General features: G+C 43.4%; 1 protein-coding gene across 1 annotated transcript; it reads right to left on the reverse strand.

Annotated features, from left to right (window-relative positions):
- Positions 1-27: 27 nt before the first annotated feature.
- Positions 28-15,874, reverse strand: DHCR24 (24-dehydrocholesterol reductase). The gene is made up of 9 exons (XM_090048795.1): positions 15,569-15,874; positions 11,011-11,166; positions 8,861-8,966; positions 8,475-8,593; positions 8,121-8,384; positions 6,724-6,867; positions 4,841-5,038; positions 3,699-3,877; positions 28-2,367 (listed from the first exon to the last, which is right to left on the reverse strand). The coding sequence occupies exons 1-9, from the start codon at positions 15,797-15,799 to the stop codon at positions 2,214-2,216; spliced, it is 1,551 nt and encodes a 516-aa protein (XP_089904921.1). The 5' UTR covers positions 15,800-15,874; the 3' UTR covers positions 28-2,213.
- Between the last annotated feature and the right edge of the window lie 4,606 nt (positions 15,875-20,480).

Genomic DNA, 20,480 nt, shown 5'->3' on the forward strand with positions numbered 1-20,480 from the left:
ATACCAAAATAAAACAGGAAGCCAAAATTGATTCTCTTAGAACATTTTTATTGTATCATCCATAAAAACACCATTGTAACAGTACAACCGGTTATAGTTTCAACAGGTCATACAACCAAGAGTTTCAACACCATCAGCAGCCATGTGCATGTGTTAAGAGTGCGCGTATGTGATTGGGAGGCTCATAGTAACAGCATTAATACCATGTACCAAAGTTTGCAGATCCATTATGAAGTGAATAATCAAATACAGTGTATAACTGAAGACTATGAATACATAAGTTAGAGAGAGACAGCTTTGATTTTAAAATTCTTGCATATCATTGAATTTTTAAAAAGCTAACTATCAATTCATGGCCTGTGCAGATTATCTTCTGGGTAGTGATGGGCTAAACCATGGCTTTGCCACAGAAAAAAGGCAGCTTCTGCTGTGTTGTCTCTGGAGCAGACTGTAAATCAGATTATGATCCTTCAAATCACGATTTATCTGCCTTATCAGCCCCTCCATGTTTTGAGGCACATACCTGGCACAGCATACCTCTCTCTTACCATTGACACAAGTGGGCTGACCACAACATTCAGGCTGTCACTTTTGTCCCATCCATTCCATATATGGATGTAAAAAGCTATACCTTACATCATTTTACTTCCTTGCTTGGCAGTACCAGCACTATGACAATTTGGCCCAATATTCATCACTTGCCATGAATAACCAAGCTTATTCAGGCAACTGCTTCATCATTGGTTTAATCTGAGTCATAAATGTCCATCTATCAATAAATAAAATCATTGGTTTAGACTTAAACTAAAAGATGCAAAAAACTCCCTCACTGGTAGTTGTTCAGAGGTTTTTGCTTTACTTGGAAGGCAAACCCTCAAAACAAACATTTCTCCATGAGCTTAATAACTGATAAAGTAAAAATTCAAAGTACTCTTTGGATCAGACGTGGAATCAGTTTAAAACAGGGTGCCACATGCAACCTCGCTACTTTTCAATGCTCAGACAAAATATTGAATGAAGCAGGTCACTGGTGCAAACTGACACAATTACATTTTGCTGTAGAAAGTGTCCCAAAAGTTTTCCTTATGAAATTAGTCTCTAGTTGGTTGAAGGGGACCTTCTACAAAGCCCATCAAACTAATCCAGCTAAAATGGAAAGCTAATATTCTCACTAGAACCACATCTGGCACATTTCATATTCCACTATAAAACTGGAGCTTCGGTTGTATGTGACAGTCAATCTTCAACAACTGTTCAAAAAGACCATGTATAAATAAAGGACATATTTCTTCTCAAGTCAAGAACAAAATGATCTGAAATTACCCATGTCTTCTCTAACCAAGTATTTATAAGGCACTAAAATTAACCTTAAAAAAAACCAGACCCCGTGACAAGTACAAACTGTTAATACCTGTCTATATGAAATAGCAGCAGTTTTTTCAGTAGTCTACAAGCCAAAATGTTTCCCCTTCAAAACATATCAAACTTTATACTGATAAGCAATAATAAACAAATCCTTAAAGTCCATACCCACTTGATCAGAATCAGTACAAATCTGACAGGCACATGTGAAGAGGATTTTCTCAAACTTTAATATTTAGGTTTCAAACTGAGGCAAGTTGTTCGTGACCATTTGTCTGCTCTGTTAACTGCGAGTTTAATTTGAGAATGTATTAACCATATCTGAATTGTGTTAGCTCTTGACTTCCCTTAAATTTAAAGCCCTGCACCAGTTACTGATTTGAAACAAACATTTTTAAACCTATGATTACACTTGAAGTAATTCCCTCCCCTTTGGCACCTAATTCTGAGACTTGTCTCATTATCTAATTCAATAACTTTACTATCTGTCTCAGGTATAATACATGTAATCCAGTAAATAACTTGATCTATTTAATTATCTTCTTCTTTCCAACTTTTCCTACTGATTGAAAAGCTATTAATTCACATATACATCACTATGTTCTAAGACATAAAGAGATGTCACAGGGTAGGACTGAGATTCCTTAAATAAAATTACTTTGAGTTGGGAAATTTGTTTTTATAACATAACTAACAATTATTAAATACAAGTTTATAAAGTAGGAATCTGTACTTTTAAACATCAACAGTAATGAGTTTATTTTGGACAGTAATAAAGCTTTTGTAAGACTGTAATGACTAACTATTGGTAAATCCATTTTTCCCTGATTGCTTGCTTAAGTTATTAAGGCTCAGTGCCTTGCTGCTTTGCAGATTTTATCATATACCTCTGGGAAGGCATCCTTGCAATTCATTTGCTCCCTCAGCTTGTGGTAGAGGGAACCATCAAACATATCCCAGAATTCCTCACGGCTCATATAACAATCTGCATACAACATTTGAAAACTGAAATAAAAAAGGAGTAAGTAAATGTTATTGCCATTGCAAAATTTAAAGTAAAAACATGCAGGAATTTAGAAGAAGCAATACATTATGGCTATGATTCATGATATTTAAGTTCTACTTTTTAAAAGAGCAAATAAAAACCAAATCATACACTATAAGTCAGACACCTACTATAATGTATTTTAATTTTATTACAAAAAATGTTTTTGTCGTGATTTGTTTGTGTACTATAAAAAGGGATGATTGCATAATAACTCAAAAATAAATTCTTAGTTTTATATATTGTGTGGGGGGGTGTGTGTATGGTGGGACATGGGGGTATGTGCGTGTATTGTGGAGAGGTGGTATGGTGGGGTGTGTGGGAGATGTATGGTTGGGTAGGGGAGCTGTGAGGGGATATGGCTGTGTGTGGGGGGGGGCAATAGGGTAGGTTGGAGGGCTGTGGATATGTGGGGGGTTTTGGGAGCATGGTGTGGGTGTGTAGTGTTTGTGGGAGAGTGCAGGGGTGTAAGGACAGCAGGCAAGGGCACAGGGACCTGCGCAGCAGGGAGCAGGGAAGGCAGCTGGCTCCAGTGCGTGGGCCTTCTCTCCAGTGCTGCACGAGTGTTGGAGCTGCCTCTGCACAGAGGGAGTGCCAGCGATAGACTGCTCAGTGGGGACTGTGCTCCACACCATGATGTGCAGTGCTGGCTGGAGGCATGTGCTGCCAGGCACAAGTGCTCCGAGCGCCCCTGTCTGCTGCTGCTTGTGCACCATGCGTGAAGTGGGCAGGGGGAGTGTGCCCATACCCCACCCTCACACCCTGCCCACCCAAACTCCATGCTGCTGCCACCCACCCTGGGCACGGGCTCTGTGCTGCTGCCAGTCCCAGCCCCACACTCCCACTCAGATGCAGCTCCACCCCTGCCACTTCCCTGTCTGCTGCTTGGGGCAAGTGGGATGCCAGGGAAGCTGAGCAGGTCCCCAGTGGCTGCAGTGGCAGAGAAGCCCCACCTGGAAGCTGCTGCTGGCCAGGCCGGGTCCTTATGTCCACAAGGGTGGGAGCAAGGTGCAATAGGATATGTGGGCAGGGGTGTGTATATGTGGGCATCTGGCTCCCACCCTCATGGGCAGAAAGGCTGGGTGGGGTACAATTCATTGGTGGGTGCCGCAGACTGGATGAAAGTGCCTGGTGGGCCAGATCCAGCCCACGGGCAGTATTTTGCCTGCCCCTGCTATATACAGTCAGAATAATTACAATTTAGTATTGCAATAATATAAAGTTAAAAACATCTGATTAAGCAGCAAGATAGTAAATCATGTGGTGCTGTTCTGAAGACTAAGGATCTTACCCATGCACACTTCTTACGAACTTTTCCATTTGTCTCATTGAAGCTCTGGCTTCAAATTGTTTTGTTTTGGGGACTCCATAAGCTCCTATATCTACATAGAGTTCCATTTCATCGCCCTTTGGATGGACCATACCAGGGTTATTAGGTAATATGAAAGGACATAACCAGAGGGGATAAACCTGCAGATAAGGAAATATATTTATTTAAGAGCAAAACACCAAGTTGTTCTTTGTTAATGAAGCTGACAAAATTACAAGCAAATTACACATTCCAAAACATTTCAGTACAAACTTAATACTGATAGTCTTTTAAATTATGCTGTACTGATTGATTCCATCTTATAGTGAAATGAAAAACCCCAAAAGTTTTTGTAGGGCTACACTTTCCTGAATATTCAGAAAACAAATAGAATGGTTTTAACCTCAAATAAAAATGAAAGCAATCTCAGATCCCAAATCATTAACTGACTTAAATTACAAGTAAATTAAAAGGATGAATGAAAAGACTTTTTCTGTTGCCTGCTGAGATCTAAATTCAAACCTACAGGTTTGATTTTTTTGTAACAACTGAGGTAAAAAGATGCTGAAAGCAAAATATAGGAAATAAATTTACACATCTATCAGAAATGATGGATTTTATTGGACCAACTGTATAAGCTGGGATAGAGTTAGATAAACTTTTGAATGCAAGACCTGAAGAACTGTCTTTGCATTCAAAAGTTTATCTAACTCTATCCCAACTTATACAGTTGGTCGAAAAAAGATATCAGCCTAAGAAATCTGTGCCTTGCATACTTTCTTGACTATGACATCTACAACACTTATGTTTTTGTCAACCATTTCAGATAAAACAAAATGTGATCAAGTTTTACCAAGTATTGTTTCTTTAAAAAAACCTGTTTGTTTAAAGATAAAAATTCTAGCAACCTGAATCTTAAGATTTACTCTCCTCCTCTTTTTTGCTAAGTATTTCATTTCATCTGTAGCATAACAGGGTATAATTAACTGTCATAATTTTCTTAAAATTAACATCCTGACATTTTATGCCAGAGGCACAGCTGTAAAACAAGACTAGTGGATCACCATTCAAAATGTTTACAAGCTTTGTATCATTTGTATCAGATTTTTAAGATGTGGTCTTACATTAAGGTCACTGTGGAAGGTTTTGATAGATTTTTCAAGGCTTTTCATTGGAACCAACATGTCTTGTACAACATGATGCTGCTCATATAGCTTACGAGTAGCTTCTCCTTGTGTCAATTTTAATAGAGAGATTTTTGGAGGAACCATCCAGCCAAAAAGGTAACGAAAAACAGGATTATTGCCAAAAGGAATTATATCCTTAAAAGAGAAAAAAGAAAAGTTGGGACTACATTAAGTGAAATAAGTCAGCATTTCAGATTTATATTTTGACAGCTACATTAAATCACAATTGTCAAACTAAACTAATGAAAGATACATCACACTTGGCTATAGAGCAGGGGTTGTCAGCCAGGGGTATGTTGTACTTAGGAAGGCCCCAGGGGGTATGTGGCATAAAGAGAAATGGGGATACTTGGGAGCTGCGTGTTGCCACTGCACCATCCCCTATGTCTAGAAGGGGGTACCCACCAGAAGCGGTACTCTCCTTAAAAAAAGGTTTTTCATAGATTTCATAGACATTAGGGCTGGAAGGGACCTTGGAAGATCATCAAGTCCAGCCCCCCCCCCAAAGGGCAGGAAGTCAGCTGGGGTCATAAGATCCCAGCAAGATAAACATCCAATTTGCTCTTGAAGGTGTTCGATGTAGGTGCTCCGACAGCAGGCTGTTCCAGACCTTGGGGGCTCGGATAGTGAAGAAATTCTTCCTTATGTCCAGCCAGAAACGGTCTTGTAGTAGTTTATGACCGTTCGACCTCATCATCCCTTGGGGTGCTCTGGTGAACAAACATTCCCCCAGATCCTGGTGGTCACCCCTGATAAACTTGTAGGTGGCTACCAGAATCACCCCTGAGCCTGTGCTTTTCCAGGCTAAAGAGTCCCATGGCTCTCAGCCTGTTGTCATAAGGTCTGTTTTCCTGACCTCTAATCAGGTGTGTGGCTCTTCTCTGAACTCTCTCAAGCTTCTCCACATCCTTTTTGAATTGTGGAGCCCAAAACTGGATGCAGTACTCCAGTTGTGGCCTCACCAAGGCCGAGTACAACGGGAGAATGATGCCCCGGGATTTGCTTGAGAAGCCTCTATGGATGCAAGCCAGCATTTTGGTTGCTTTACTAGCTGCAGCATCACACTGCAGGCTCATGTTTATCTTGTGGTCAATGATGACCCCCAAGTCTCTTTCAATTTTAAACACCATCAGGTTCTCGTCCGCCCATTTGCTGAGCCTGTCCAGGTCAGCCTGGATCACCCGCCTGTCGGCTGTGGATGCTTTGCCCCCACGTTTGGTGTCATCGGCAAACTTGGCCAGTCCGCTCCTGACTCCAATGTCAACATCATTAATGAAGATGTTGAACAATATGGGTCCAAGGACAGAGCCTTGGGGGACCCCACAGGTCACAGGACACCGTGATGAGTGACTTCCATCAATTACTACCCTCTGGGTCCAACCACGGAGCCAATTTCCCAGCCAGTGGATTGTAGTGGACCCAAGGCCACAATTGGCCAGTTTCTCCAAGAGGTGATCATGGGACACCAGATTGAAGGCTTTTTTTGAAGTCAAGATATATGACATCAATCTCTTCTCCCTTGTCCAGGTGATAGGTCACCTGGTCGTAGAAGGAAATGAGATTGGTCAAGCAAGACCTACCCGCAACAAACCCGTGCTGGCTATCCCTCAGGATGTTGGCGTCGGCCAGGCCATTAAGGATGGCCTCTTTAATAAACTTTTTGAAGATCTTCCCCGGGTTGAAAAACCCTGATATAGAGTATGAGGACAACAATATGAATTTGATGCAATACTCAAAATTCTCTGATTTCTATGGTAGGCATATCCATTGGTTCCAATCTAGATCCATTTTAGAGTGCTTTTTGGCAATCAGATTCTTACTTGGAGTTCCCAGAAGATACTACGTGTGTGTCTGTGGTAGTAATGCCTTGCTGGAATGTACTCTGATCCAGTTTGGTTAGCCTTCAGATACTTTTCCACGTGCTTGAAAAACCATGGCTTGTAGTAGTTACCAATTCTATTTATCTAAAAAAAAAAATTTTTTAAATAAGCATATGTGTGTATCTATATGAAACAACAAATACCAGTACAATTATTCCTTACTTGAAAATTTGATAAATGTGGTATTAAGTGTACTTGGTAACATAAGACTTTCATTTTGCAGTTACTCTTAGAGAAAAGAATAGCATACAGGTCAAGAAGACTTTTAAAATGTGATTTTCATATGTTGGTGTTTTATACTATGCCATAGTACAGATGCGTCTTTTCCAATTTTTCCTCATTAACATTAACTTACAATAAGGTTTGGCTTCTATAAAGTAAATTAGATCTTTCAAGCAGGGGTGCCAAACTCATCTGGGCCCATGGGCCAGATGAGGGGCATGAGGCCAATATGTGGGGTAGATTGTACCCACAGACCAGCTCCTTGCACTGCAGCTAGCATGGAGGGCTAGTCTGGTGAGGTACTACATGCAGCACACACTACAGATCCAGCCCCACATGTCACATCTAGCACATGTCGACTGTAGTTCAGGGCTCACACTGCACGCTGTGCCTGCATCAGACAGACCCAGCACACCGGCTTCTGCACCCAGCTCCATGCACCACATACAGCACACAAGACTGGAGCCAGTGTGTGTGGCTTGTGATATGTGGGGTAAGTCTGAGACCAACCCATGGGCTCCTAGGTTTCTATGGGCTGTATGTGGGCTATTTGACAGCTTTGATTTAAAGCAGCTGTAGATATTTTAGGAACGTTGCTCTCTCTCAAGTCATTATTGGGCAAAAGTCTCCACATGGCAAACAGTTTCGTAGCATGTTTTGGCCAACTATTAATAGTAATTTTCTAGCCAAATGATATTACTTTATAAATTACTACAATGTGAATATATATACAAATCTCCCCCTCCCCCCAGTTTTATTTTCCCATTTTAAATCATAGCATTTTTCCTATAAGTAGGTAGAGGTGCTTTTGTTTTTGTATTCTGAAATGTTGTGGCCATAGACTAAACTATGTATTAGAAAAATAAAAATTAGAGGTTTGAAAATACCTACCAATCAATATAGGAAATTCAGGTGTAAGCTCATGAATGTATTATTGCCTGCAGAACTGTATTGTTAAATATATTCAACCACTTCAGCCATCCCCAACTATTTTATAGTCCATTAAAAAGTATATGCTTGTATCAATTCTGAATTTTTGTTTTACATCCTCATATATAGCGCATTTTTTTCATGAAAGAGAACAGAAATGCTGCTTATTAGTTTCCCTTAGTTACCTTGCCTTGTTCCGCTTCATCAGTCAAGACTCCTGTCATGATAACTGCTTCTTCCAGAGAGTACATCAGTCCTTCCACAAAACTGTTTTCTTTCATTTTAGATTCTTCAGTAAACTTTTCACAGATCTTCTCCAAACCTCTTACAGGCTTATAATGTAATTTTACGTATTTCTTGACCGGAACCATTTTTATTTCTGCTGCAACCAGGAACCCCAGAGTACCGCAAGACCAAGGCACAGCATAAAACAGGTCTGAATTTTCAGTCTGCAAAAAGTATGTCATACTAAATCATATGTCCATACTTACAACCGTCAATGACATTGTAAATCATTGCAAAATAACATTTTCTCTTACTGGTGAACATCTCACAAGACTTCCATCAGCGAGAACAAGTTCATAAGCCAAGCAGGTATGTTGAAAAAGTCCATAGATATGGGATGAAGACTCAATGCCAGTTCCCATGATTAGACCACCTTATTAAGAGATCAGACAATACAATCATTTGAAACTTACTTCCCTTTAAGAAGAAAATAATTTACAGAATACATTTTTTAAAGGGCTCTTACAGTCATTTTAGAACAGGTTTAAAGCTAAGAAAAATATCTATAATATAATGTCCCAGCAGAATATATAGGGCAGTGAGAATTTATTTTAAATTGTTTTTGAAAAGCTGAGACTATATGTCATTATAGATATAGAACCTATTTAATTAAAACAAAAAGAAGTCATGTACTTCTCACCTACTGTAAGGTCATCAAGTTCTGGTACCACTGGAAGAGTCCAGCCCATAGGGTTCAACTGAGCTGTCAACTGACCCATTGTGACCAATGGTTCCACACGGACCACCTAAAAATAAAAATATTATTCTACTATTAGTGCTGACAACACAAATCTGGATTGCACTTCTGTGTATTATCAGAATTCAGACACACTGCAAGTCAAGAGTTTAACTAAAAATATTTGTGAAGCTGTCTATCCTAACATCTTGAAAAATTCTCCTGCTAAATCCCCTAAAGATAATTCAGCTGATGTTTTAGAGTTCATTTCATTACACAGATTAGTTGCATACAATTTCTTTCAGATAAAATGCTCCATCCATGGATTTAAAAAAATATTAAATATGATGGGTTTACTGTTTGTGAAAGGGCACGTCTCCACAAGACACTGACCGTGCAGCAGCCTAGTAATATTACGTAGTAGTGTGTCACAGCACGGACCATACTAATATGCTACTGCACAGTATTATTATTAGGCTACTGTGCAGCAGTGTCACTTAAAAGACATAAGCCAGCTACTGTGCAGTAACTCAGTTACTGTGCATTCTAGTATCTGATTATATAAGTACTAAATAAATACGTAGTAGTCACTACTTAGTGTCTCATACAGACAAACACTACCATTTTAAAATGGTGCATGCATAAGCGCACATACCCTTTGCAAGCTCATTTTATCATACTCATCTCCTAATATTCTTGAAGTTTGAAGTGTTTAATTGTGTTCCTATGTTTGCAAAACTCCAGTTTATATACACACAAGATTTCCACAAATTAGGTACTTGGCATCATTTAAATTAAGCTATTTTGATACTCTTAACTGAGACAGTGCTTTGAATCAATTGATTTAAAAGAACACTTCAAGAAAAGCAGAAGTGTTACCTTTAATGAGGACATTACTCCAAAAAAATTTCACAATTCCTATAATCAGAAGACATATGGAAGGGCAGACAACTTTAATTGAACAGGCACAAGATTTTTTTCAGAAATACCTAGATTTTGTTTATGAAATGCATAAACCTCTCAGAAAAAAAATATAGTAAAAAAGTTTGTCTCATAACATACCACATTCACAAAATTCGGCCAGGGCTTTCAGAGTGAGGCATAGTATTGAATAGTTTGGAAGTAGCCCTAAAGTCATTTTGACCAGCTCTTCAGAGTTGGGGAGGAGTGCAGGGGAGTTGCACAAGAAAGTGGAAACAAAGCCTTTCACGTGTCTTTCAAAGCTGCATTTTCAGTAGCGAGGTTTGCAAAGACAGCAATGACATGATTCACTTTGGGTGCGTCTACATGTGCCCCTGACTGCATAGGACCTGCTAGTACTGCGCAGTCTCGGTGGCACACGGGTTGTTTACTTACCCTACTGTGCACTAGCACTGAACTACTGCAGCACCTGTTGCTACTGCACAGGAGTGGTGGCATCATGGTTAGAGCCCGCCAATGCTATGTTGCCGCAGCTCGTTGCTACAGTGACGTAGCATCTTATGAAGGCTTGCCCAGTAAGATGATTATCTTTGCATCTGTTAGGGCTAGAGAATTTTTTAAATCAAAGAATAAATTATCTAGGCACAAATATGTCCTCAAAATAAGAACCCAAATAATGAGCTGGCTCATACCAGACCCTTGTATCTAAAAGCTTTGTTCAAGAGTGTCAGATTCTACTATGAATCAGTATCTTATCCATTTTCTCTTCCAGGAAGAAAATAATTTCCTCTGCAGTTCAATTTTATAGACAGATTCACTCTTTGTTGTGCACAATATTGGTGCTGTTCTGTTTTGATGCTAGAAGTGAATTGCAACAAAAAAAAAACTTTTCAGTTTTTTTTACCAAAATATGCATAAAGACATCATACTAGAATTTGTGTACTTTTTAAGCCACATCTTAAAAATTTCTAAGAAATCTGGGTACATCAGGCCCACAAAATTATGAGAGCAGAACTGCATGCTCAAACGTATTACACTACCTTCCAAACTAGCAGCCATATAGTACGTTTAAAGGCACTACTACCTAGCACAGTAAGTTAATAATGCAAACTTGCCACTGCTGTCCTTTAGCCAAGAACCACAATGAAATACTGGCAACTTTATTGTTCCTAAACTTTTTCTGCATGTATTACCTGTCTTTCAGTATCTACTTCTAGAATATCCATTAAGTTGATCATTATGTTCTTATGAGTCTTCTTGTACTTCCCAACACGAAGTGATACAGTTAGCCAACCAGGTCGGCCAGTACACATGTATGTTTTACTGCCTTCCTTTTTCCATTCCCGCACCTGCAAGAGTTCATGATTAGACTTATGCTTTGAAATACAGAAATACAAGCATGAAAATGATGAGTGAAAACTGTTTTCCCAATTTGAAAGCATGTGAATTATTTGTCAATAATGCAGCCTGGAAGTTTTAGCATGACTCAGACCTGTGAACTTTTCACAAAATAGCACCAGTAGTTCTAGCTATCTGAGGGTAATAATGATAAAAGATCCATACTTCTGAGCTTTAGGCATATTATTCAGAAAAACTACTAGTAAATAATATTTTAAAAATCCACAGGAAAAATGAGTCACTCTGAAAATGATCATTGGCATAATAGGTTCAACTCCATGTAAGTCAGTGAAACTGCACCTACTTGTAACAACAGAAAATTTGGCTCACAATGTGAAAAAAAAAGGCAAAGATAAAGGTCACAGTGAAACTGCACAGATACATTCGTGCAGTCCCTATTAGGGCTGTGCGAAGCTTCGGTAGCTGATTCGATTTGGAAGAGATTTGGCCCAATTCGGTGGCCAAATCTCCGAATCTGAATCGGGAGACTCATGGATCTCCCCAAATAAAATCAGAAACCAAATTGATTCAGACAGATTTGGAGATTCAGCCATAGACTGTACAGGCAGGCACTAGGCAGTACCAGCGGGAGCAGCTAGGGGAGAAGCTGGATGAGCCCGGGGTTGAGTTGGCAGTCCTGGGAGAAGCTGCAGCTTGTCCGGTTGTTCCTTCTGCTGGGGCGAGGCAGGCAGTGCTGGTAGCCCCAGGAGAAGCTACGGAGGCTGTGGGGAATGATCAGGGAGCTGGGGGAATGATTGGGAGCTTGGGGATCAAACTGGGAATTGGGGAATTGAACCAGGAGGGAATGATCAGGGCCTGGGGGAACAAACAGGGGCTTCCCCCCAGCTCCTGGTTTGATCTCCCAGCTCCTGGCTTCTCCTGGGGCTGCCAGCACTGCTTGCCTCACCTCAGCAGGGTGGGCAACTGGATGAACCATGGCTTGAGCCAGCAGCCCTGGGAGAAGCCATGGGGGCTAATGATTGGGTAGCTGAGGGAATGATGGGGAGCTGAGGGATTGAACCGGGAGCTGAGGAGAAGCCCCTGTTCATTCCGCCAACCCCTGATCATTCCCCCCCAGCTCCCAGTTTGATCCCTCAGCTCCCCAATCGTTCCCCCAGCCCCCATGGCTTCTCCTGGGGCTGCCAGCACTGCTTGCCTTGCATGGCAGGGGGAGCAGCTGGGATAGCTGCATCTTCTCCTGGGGCTGCTGGCTCAAGCTAGGGCTTGTCTGGCTGCTCCCCCAGCTGCTCCTGCTGACACTGCCTGCCGGCCTGTATAGTCTATGACTGAATAAGATTTGGCACTGAATATCTTCAGATTTGGACCAATTGAATCAGGACAGTGATTCAAATTACCGAATCAAATCACTGTCCCACCGAATCCAAAGTGAAGACTTTTCGCTTCACACAGGCCTAGGCCCTATGTATCTGCAGATCTAGTTTGACTAGATTTTAGAGAACAAGAATTATAAGCAGGTGATTTTATTTTACCCTAAATGCACGCATGCAGACAGCCGGCTTCTGAGAATTACAAAGCTTAAAGGATAATTCCTTACACACTAATATTCAAATGTACCTATAACATTCTAATATAATAGAGGGCTTGGTCTGTCTGTCTGTCCATAATGCTCTTGGAACACTCTGACTGGTTACTGAAATAACCTATCAGTGTTTCAAGAGCATTAAGGATAGGAGGTGGCAGCGCAGCATCATGACAGCGGGGATGGAGCAGGGGAGTGAGGCCAGCTCCACTGGCCTAGCCTCCTCCCCCTGGGCCCTGCTCCCTGGAGATGGTGGCGGCATGGGGTGCTGGAAGAGGGGGAAGCTTCCCCACCCCTGCTCTTGGGAAGTGGTGGCACAGGGAAGGGTGGTTAGGGTTAGCAAGCTTCCCCCGCACCTCTCCCCCCATCATTCTCGATGGGCAATTGGCTAGTTTGTAAAGAATGTAAGAGAGGAAAAATGGGTGAGATAGGAATGAGGGATAGACTGTAAAATGTTAAGTAATGGAAAAAAATTCCATGTTTTCTAAAATGATAGTAAAAAAAAGCCTCAGCCTTACTCCAATATTCCATTAACTTTTGAACAATAATAAAATGCTGGTTGTCCAGCTATGGAGAAAATGAATATTAATACATAACATTAATTAAGTCATCCAACAGGCCGTAGCAGGTGTACAATGAAGAAAACTGCAGACTACATCCCCAGTCCTGCCACTACATCAGCACAGAAAGATGCACACAGGATCCACAAAAAAAAGGAAGGGCAATCGTCAAGTGCCTGAATCATCCATATCAATGGTGTTCAAACTCTTCCCCTGGCTGGCCAGATGGGCAGTGCCCTGTCCCTCTGCAGCCTGGATCCCGCTAGTGGTCCCGATCTGGCACAGGGGCCAGCATGGTGGGCACCATTCAGCCATGCGGAGTGGGGCACAGGGCAACCCAGCCGCAACCTGATTGCACAGGGATAAGGGGGCGTGGCTTGGTCCTGCAGGGGAGGGAAAGGGGGCATAGCTTGGTTTTACTGGGGGGTGGAAGGAAGAGAGTGTGGCTTGGCCCCAAGCCAGCCCTTCTGGGGAGGGGGAGAGGGGGCATGGCCCAGCCTCAATCCAGATGCAGAAGAGGGAGAAGCGGCCTAACTGCAACCAGCAGTGTGGGGTTTGTGAATTTGGCAGGGGGAGGGTGACTGCATTAAATGGCCACTGCTCTCCTGCTGCCAAATTTCCTAGCTATGAGGAGCCCTGCAGGCCAGACAGAATGGCTTCATAGGCTACATTTGGCCCATGGGCAGGAGGTTGAGTGTCCCTGATCTATACCAGTGGTTCTCAACCTTTTGGCTCTGAGGGCCAGACGTGCGGGGCCAGCCTGTGGACTAGATCTGCAGTCAGTGCCCAGAACCACCACACAGATTTGGCCCTGCACCACCTGAATTTCCAGTGATTTTAAGGTTTAGTGCATACATCAGGGATGATGCTCAAGGGGAACCAGCATGGTTTCATTAGGGGCAGGTCATGTCAGACCAACCTGATTGCCTGTTATGATCAGGTCACAAAAGCATTGGATGCAGGTGACACTGTGGACGTAGTCTTTCTAGACTTCAGCAAGGCCTTTGACACCATCTCCCACCCCATCCTCATGAAAAAACTAGGCGTCTGTGGCACTGATGCCTACAGTCAGATGGATTGCAGATTGGCTGAAGGGTCGTACTCAGAGGGTGGCGATGGATGGGTCATATTTGACCTGGGGGGAAGTGGGCAGCAGAGTCCCCCAGGGCTCAATCCTTGGGCCCGCGCTGTTCAATTTCTTTATTAGTGATTTGGATGACAGGGTGAAAAGCAACCTGTTTAAATTTGCTGATGATACCAAAATTTGGGGTGAGGTGAGCATGCTAGTAGGGAGGAAAAGACTACAGCAAGAGTTGGCACAAACCTCATTATTGGATTCATAAAAAGAATGCCTATTTATACAACATAGGTGGCCAATGATACCACTCAAAACTACACTTGCCAACAGCAGCACAATTTAAGCCAACTTGCTGCCAGGAAGCTGGGCTGGTTACTAACCAACTATATCTTTATAATAGTCTCCCCAGCCCCCACATTTCCAAATGCCAGCAAAGAAAGCAAGTTTTGCAACATGAAGGTATGGCTGTTCTGGACCAAGTAGACAAGCCAAATCCCACGTGCGGGAGCCGCACAGACAGATTGGTTTACATCAGTGGAGCTGCAGCCTGAGCGTCCTCGTTGACCTAAAGATGGGCAAAAACAGGATGCTGTGCAAGAGATGACCGGATCCATCCGAGTCAGAAACCTGGGAGTATCATTGCAGCCCTCAGCATGCGCAGCTCATCCCTGGAACAAACGGCCGTTCCCTTCGACTGGCCATGACCTAAGCAACACCCGGGGCTAAAAAACAGCCGGTCTGATTCACACCTTGTCCCACAACAAGCGGCAGACCTCCCAGACAGACCCTTGTCCAACATGAAGCACCTAGCAAGGATCCTGGGGGCTCCACGTGACGTACAAACACAACTGAATACGCGGAGACAGGCCACAAAGTCGTTATCGCACCATCAAAACAACTGGGGAGCTACCCAAAAGGAGCCGACCCGTGGCAACGTTAGCTGGAAACCATGTCGCAATTCCACAGCTGGTTTCGTCCACACATGCGGTGACTGATGAGGCAGCACAGTGCTGTCCTGCCCCTGTTTTGAAGTGGGCAGGACTGACCGTCCCCGGACGATAGCCCAAAAGTGGGGACAAGGGGCTCATGCCCCTGAGGCACACCCGTACCACCCCCACCCCCACCCCGCCCTGGCAGCCCCCAGGCCCAGGGGCTGCGCTGACCCCGGGTGTCACCTGCGCCTGGATGTGGCGGACGCGCTGGCTGTGCTGCTTCGGGGCGCTGTGCAGCAGCCACACGACCCAGGCGCGCAGCTGGTAGTACACGTCGAAGAGGACGGAGAGGGGCAGCAGGAAGAGGCAGACGAAGACCCAGCGGTGGTGCAGCAGCAGGTACTCCAGCCCCTTGTGCCGCGCCCACAGCAGCAGCAGCAGCAGCCCCGCGCCCAGCGACAGCACCGGGTCCATCGCACCCGCCACCTCGTTTGCCAATCCCCTCACGGAGCCAGCGCTTAACTGCCGCCAACTACCGCGCCGTGCTGCCAACGGCCGCCCGCCCGGCCCGCTGATTGGCCGAACCCCCCTCGGCGCGGTGGGGCGAGAGGAGGGCACCGGCCAATGGCGAGTCGCGGAAGACATCGGACCAGGCGCTGCGCCGCCTGATTGGCTGGAGGCAAAAGACTACCCGCTCCCCCCTCGCAGCGCCCGGGCAGTCCCCTCAGGGCTGGGGCGCGGGGGTGGGATGTTGCCGGTTTGAGCCCTCGCGCTTCCCAGCTGCAGTGGGAAGGCAGCCAAGGTATCAATAACCGTGGGCAGCCCTGCCAGCCACAGCGCGAGGTGCCCCCGCTCAGGACCGCAGTGACTCAGTTAGCAGTCCCCGCTGTTTGCCAGATTCAATTCGGTAAGAACAGGTCCAAAGGAAAAAAAAAATCCTCTTTGTACCAGGAAATAGGACTTCCCGAGTCGTATGGAGTCTGACCCACAGCTCCAGGCAGGACTGTGTCTGTCCAAACCCTCCCCAACAAGTGGCGGCCCAAGCGGCTCTTGAAAACTTATTAAAAAAAACAACTAGAACTCTTAGTTTCAAAATGATACCTTTTATTAGACCGACTGGGAAATGGCAAGAAAATGTGTCACTTTTTGCAAGCTGTTGGGAGCCAAGTCCCCTTGTCAGGCTCCAGGAACAGTAGAGATGGTACAAGATAGTAAGAAGTCCCCAGAGGTAGGAAGTATGCTTCATTTTTGCACAGATGGAGCTGAAGATGGAAGGCTGTCCCTCTGGGTCCACGAGAGTGTCCTTGTGAGCTGTGTTGAGTAGCGCTGCAATGTGTAGATCAGGTAAGATTCCTTCCCTGAAGGGGTCAGATGGCAGGCGAGGAGGTAACAAATCTTTCTTATTCTGCAATGAAGTTCAAAATCTTGAAAATTCGTGAGAATGGAGGTTGCACAGCAGCGCTAGAGCATCCTCTGTTCCAGTATTTCATCCTGTCATCCTACCTAAATCTCCCTCCTGGCAATTTAAGACTCCTTGTCCTGTCCCCTGCAGCCACAAACAGTCTGTTCCCCATCCTCTTTATAACCACCCTTCAGGGGTTTGAAGGCTAGTGCCCACTCTGATTGCACCCCAAAGTCATAGCTTCTTCAGGCTAAATAAGCCCAGTTCACCTCAAAAATCACGTTTCTCACATTTCTAATTGCTTTCTGTTGCTCACCACTGGGTTTCTTTTAATTTGTCCACATCTTTCTTGAAGCAGTGCCAAAAACTGGACACAGTCCTCCACAGTGCAGTCCTTTGAGTGAGGCTTCCCTAGTCTCCCAATGAGCAGAAGGATCAATTCCCTTAGTTTGCAAGTGATGCTTCTATTAATACAATCCAGTATGCTACTGGCTTTTTTGCAGCAAGAGCCCACTGTTGCTCATGTTCAGCATCTAGCCTGCAATACTCCCCAGGTGCTTTACTGCAGCATTGCAGCCTAGCCAGTCAATCCCCAGATGGGATGGAGAAATAACCAAGTGTAGGACTTTGCCTGTGTCCTTACTTAATTTACTTGGATTAATTTTGGACTATTTCTCCAGTTTATCAAGGTCATTCTGAATCCTAAGCCTACCCTCCAGGGCGCTGCAACTCCACTCTGCTTGATGCTGCTTGATGCCTTCTGCAAATTGGCTAAGCATCCTGTCAAATTTGTCAATTCCATCCTCCAAGTCACAGTTTCTGTCGCAAATCACCAGTCAAAAACCAGGAAACTTTGCCGCTACAAGTGGTGGCCTCTCAAAACGAATATTTTGGAAGGTGTGTTGCACAGCTGCCAGGCAAGTGATATCACATAGCCCTGTGAGGCAGTGACAAAATGCCTTCACAATACAGTGACATCAGGTAGAAGGATGGATGCTATTAAGGCCTTACAACAAGCTCCCAGTGAGATGAGGCTTATTCTCACATTTTCAGATTCAGAAATGTGGAGCCATGTAGCAAAGTGATCTGGAAGCAGGTCACTTGTTAAGTGCTGGAACTGGTTATACCAGCCTGTGATTTAACGTACCAAAATGGCTGGGTATAGATATCAGATTCAGACATGGTGCAATAGTGTGGGACTGAACTATCAACCTGTCAACCTGCTGTACTGTGGTATGAAGAGGTGCCATCTTAACAGAACAGTCACCTGTTGAAATGCCTCCCTGTAATACAATCACAGTAACATGTTAAAAAGGATCAATTTTGAACTCACAGCAAATGACACATTGTGGAATTTGTTGCAAATATTTCACCCATGTTTACTAACTATTTTTAAGTGCGATAGCAGATACTTAAGAACATAGGGCTAGATGGGATCTCCTGGCTCACTGAGTCCAGACCCCTTCTATCACAGGCAGCCACATCATATAAGCCCTTTCATAAATTGATCTGACTCCCATCTTAAAGCTAGTTATATTTTTCTATTGAAAATGGTTTCAGAACCTCACTCTTCTGTCCCGTGTTACTCAGTCTGCTTTCACATATGAATTAATAGATGAGTGTTATGTAAGTGGTAGCAGTATAGATTTGGACCATATTTTCAAATTAAGACCTGCCATTGTATTCCTACTTAATAATATTGGGCTAGGTTCTACTCAAAACCCTTAGCTTTTCATGTACAGATACCTCTGACATGGAAAACTGTGAACTGGTTTCCAATCAGTGACATTGTCAGAATAGTTTATTTGTTACATCTGTCCACACCTTAATGCTGTACTTTCATTTACCTACCATTAAATCTACAGACCATTCTTGTCTGCCAGCAGGAGTGAGTCAGTCTCAAGGCCCTGGGAATACAATACAATCTACATGAGATAACCTCGAAATAACGATCATACAAGGTATACCACATTCATCTCCATTATTTGATCACATGTGGGGTTTAAGTAGAAGCACAAAGAGAAAATATGGATATGTAAACACTTGGCACATCTGTGCATTCATTAATGCGCCATAGTTATGGGACATTAAGTTTAGTACCTGTATAACCAAGTACTAAATCAATACACAGTAACTGGTGCTACTGCACAGTATCTCTGCTGCATAGCTTTTTAGTGATGCTAACTCTGCAGCAGGCTAATATTAGTGTATTACCATGGGTTTTGCCCTGCACGCTAATGCACAGTAGAATTAAGCTACTGCACAGCTAGTGTCTTGTGTAGACATGCTCACTGTTACCAACTGCTGAGGAAGCAGGTGTAGGTCATGAAATAAAAACTTGAAGTTTAGCAAATCATAGAACTTGACAAATACTTTGGTGGCTTTGCACAGTATGTCAGGAAGCAAGGTCAGCTAGTCATCAAGGTATTCACAGAGCCAAAATAAACCATGCTGCCAAACTTCTTAGAGGTTTTGTGTATTCGCGCTCAAATTTACTAAATCCATTTGTATAGCTGCCAACAGATAGAGAGAGAGAGAGAGAGAAAAAAGGAATAACTTGTAACAAAAAGCTGGGCTGAAATGGAATTTGATCTTGAGAAGCAGTGACACTAGCAGAAAAGTAAAATGGCTGTAAAAAATTGCTACTTGCCCTTTAAGCATCTGGTAAGGACTGTGGTATTTAGGGTTAACATATTCCACTTCTGGTTGGCTGTGCTACACACTGGTGAGACTGTGAGCATGTGGAGGTAGGGAGTGCTCTGAGGGACAACAGTTGTTTCAGAGGGGAGCGGTGCCCAAGAGTTGGTTTCATGGCCTGGGAGTGAGGACTAGCAGCACTCAGGAGACTGACTTCCAAAATTATTCTTGCTTCTGCCAAGAGGTGCCCTGTGAAGCTTAAGATGAAGATGGGGTAGTGCAAGCTAGCTGCAATAAACAATAAAGTCTGGTTTTATTCATATTCTAAAATATTATGATCGAGGCCAAGAGAGGCTTCATTTCTGAAAGCAGTATTTAATTACTGTGTGCCCCCTGTCCAGAAAGCAGCACTTCCCAATCTGTGGGTTGTGGTTTCTAAGTGTGTGTGGAGTTGTCTGGCTTTCAGGGAGAAGAGCTCATAAGGAGCTTGTCTCTTTTCTTGCCTCTGCTTTTCTTTTTAAAGAAAGCAGCTGCTAGTACCAAATTCGCAGATGCCAGAAAAAAGCCTCGGTTGTGCATTTTTCTACTGCAGCAGCGTGAAACAAGCACAAAGCATTGTGGGGTCATCTGAGGATGGAGATTTCTAAACATCTTAACATGAAGCCATGGGAGGAAAAACATTGGAAGTTATTATAATAAAGTGGATGATAACAAAGTTTTGTTGATCAAAGATACTATGCGTCTTTTATGCATCTTTGTCTTTATCCTAGTCAATACTATATATGAACGTTAATACATTAATGTATACTTAAAGATATTTTCATGTATCTACAGTAATTAGTGAATAGAACTCCTAGCATACTTTTATGCTTGTTAAGTTAACACCAAAGCTATAGTACTATTTGGAAGAAAAAGCAGGCCAGAAAGATCGATGTTGATTTGAGCAAAATACTCTCTACACCAGGCTTTAGGCTTCCCAAGTTTCAGGAACACTGATGAAAGCAAGATAAGTAATGGGCAGAAACTTGTGTAGGATGCTACTTGGCTCCTTTGCCTGTTGTAATCAAGCAGGCTGCAGGCACTAGTAATTAGATAGGTGTGTCAGACTGTAATAGG

This window comes from Crocodylus siamensis, chromosome 5 (genome assembly GCF_052110815.1).
Source record: "Crocodylus siamensis isolate JL-2025a chromosome 5, ASM5211081v1, whole genome shotgun sequence".
Classification (NCBI taxonomy): domain Eukaryota; kingdom Metazoa; phylum Chordata; order Crocodylia; family Crocodylidae; genus Crocodylus; species Crocodylus siamensis.

Coding starts and splice junctions, on each gene's coding strand:
- DHCR24 (XM_090048795.1), bottom strand. CDS start 15,799: ATGGACCCGGTGCTGTCGCTGGGCGCGGGGCTGCTGCTGCTGCTGCTG. Junction 8,967..11,010: donor AAGTAGATACTGAAAGACAG/GTAATACATGCA, acceptor TTTTATTTTTAG/GTGGTCCGTGTGGAACCATT. Junction 6,868..8,120: donor ATGAAGCGGAACAAGGCAAG/GTAACTAAGGGA, acceptor TTTTTTTTTTAG/ATAAATAGAATTGGTAACTA.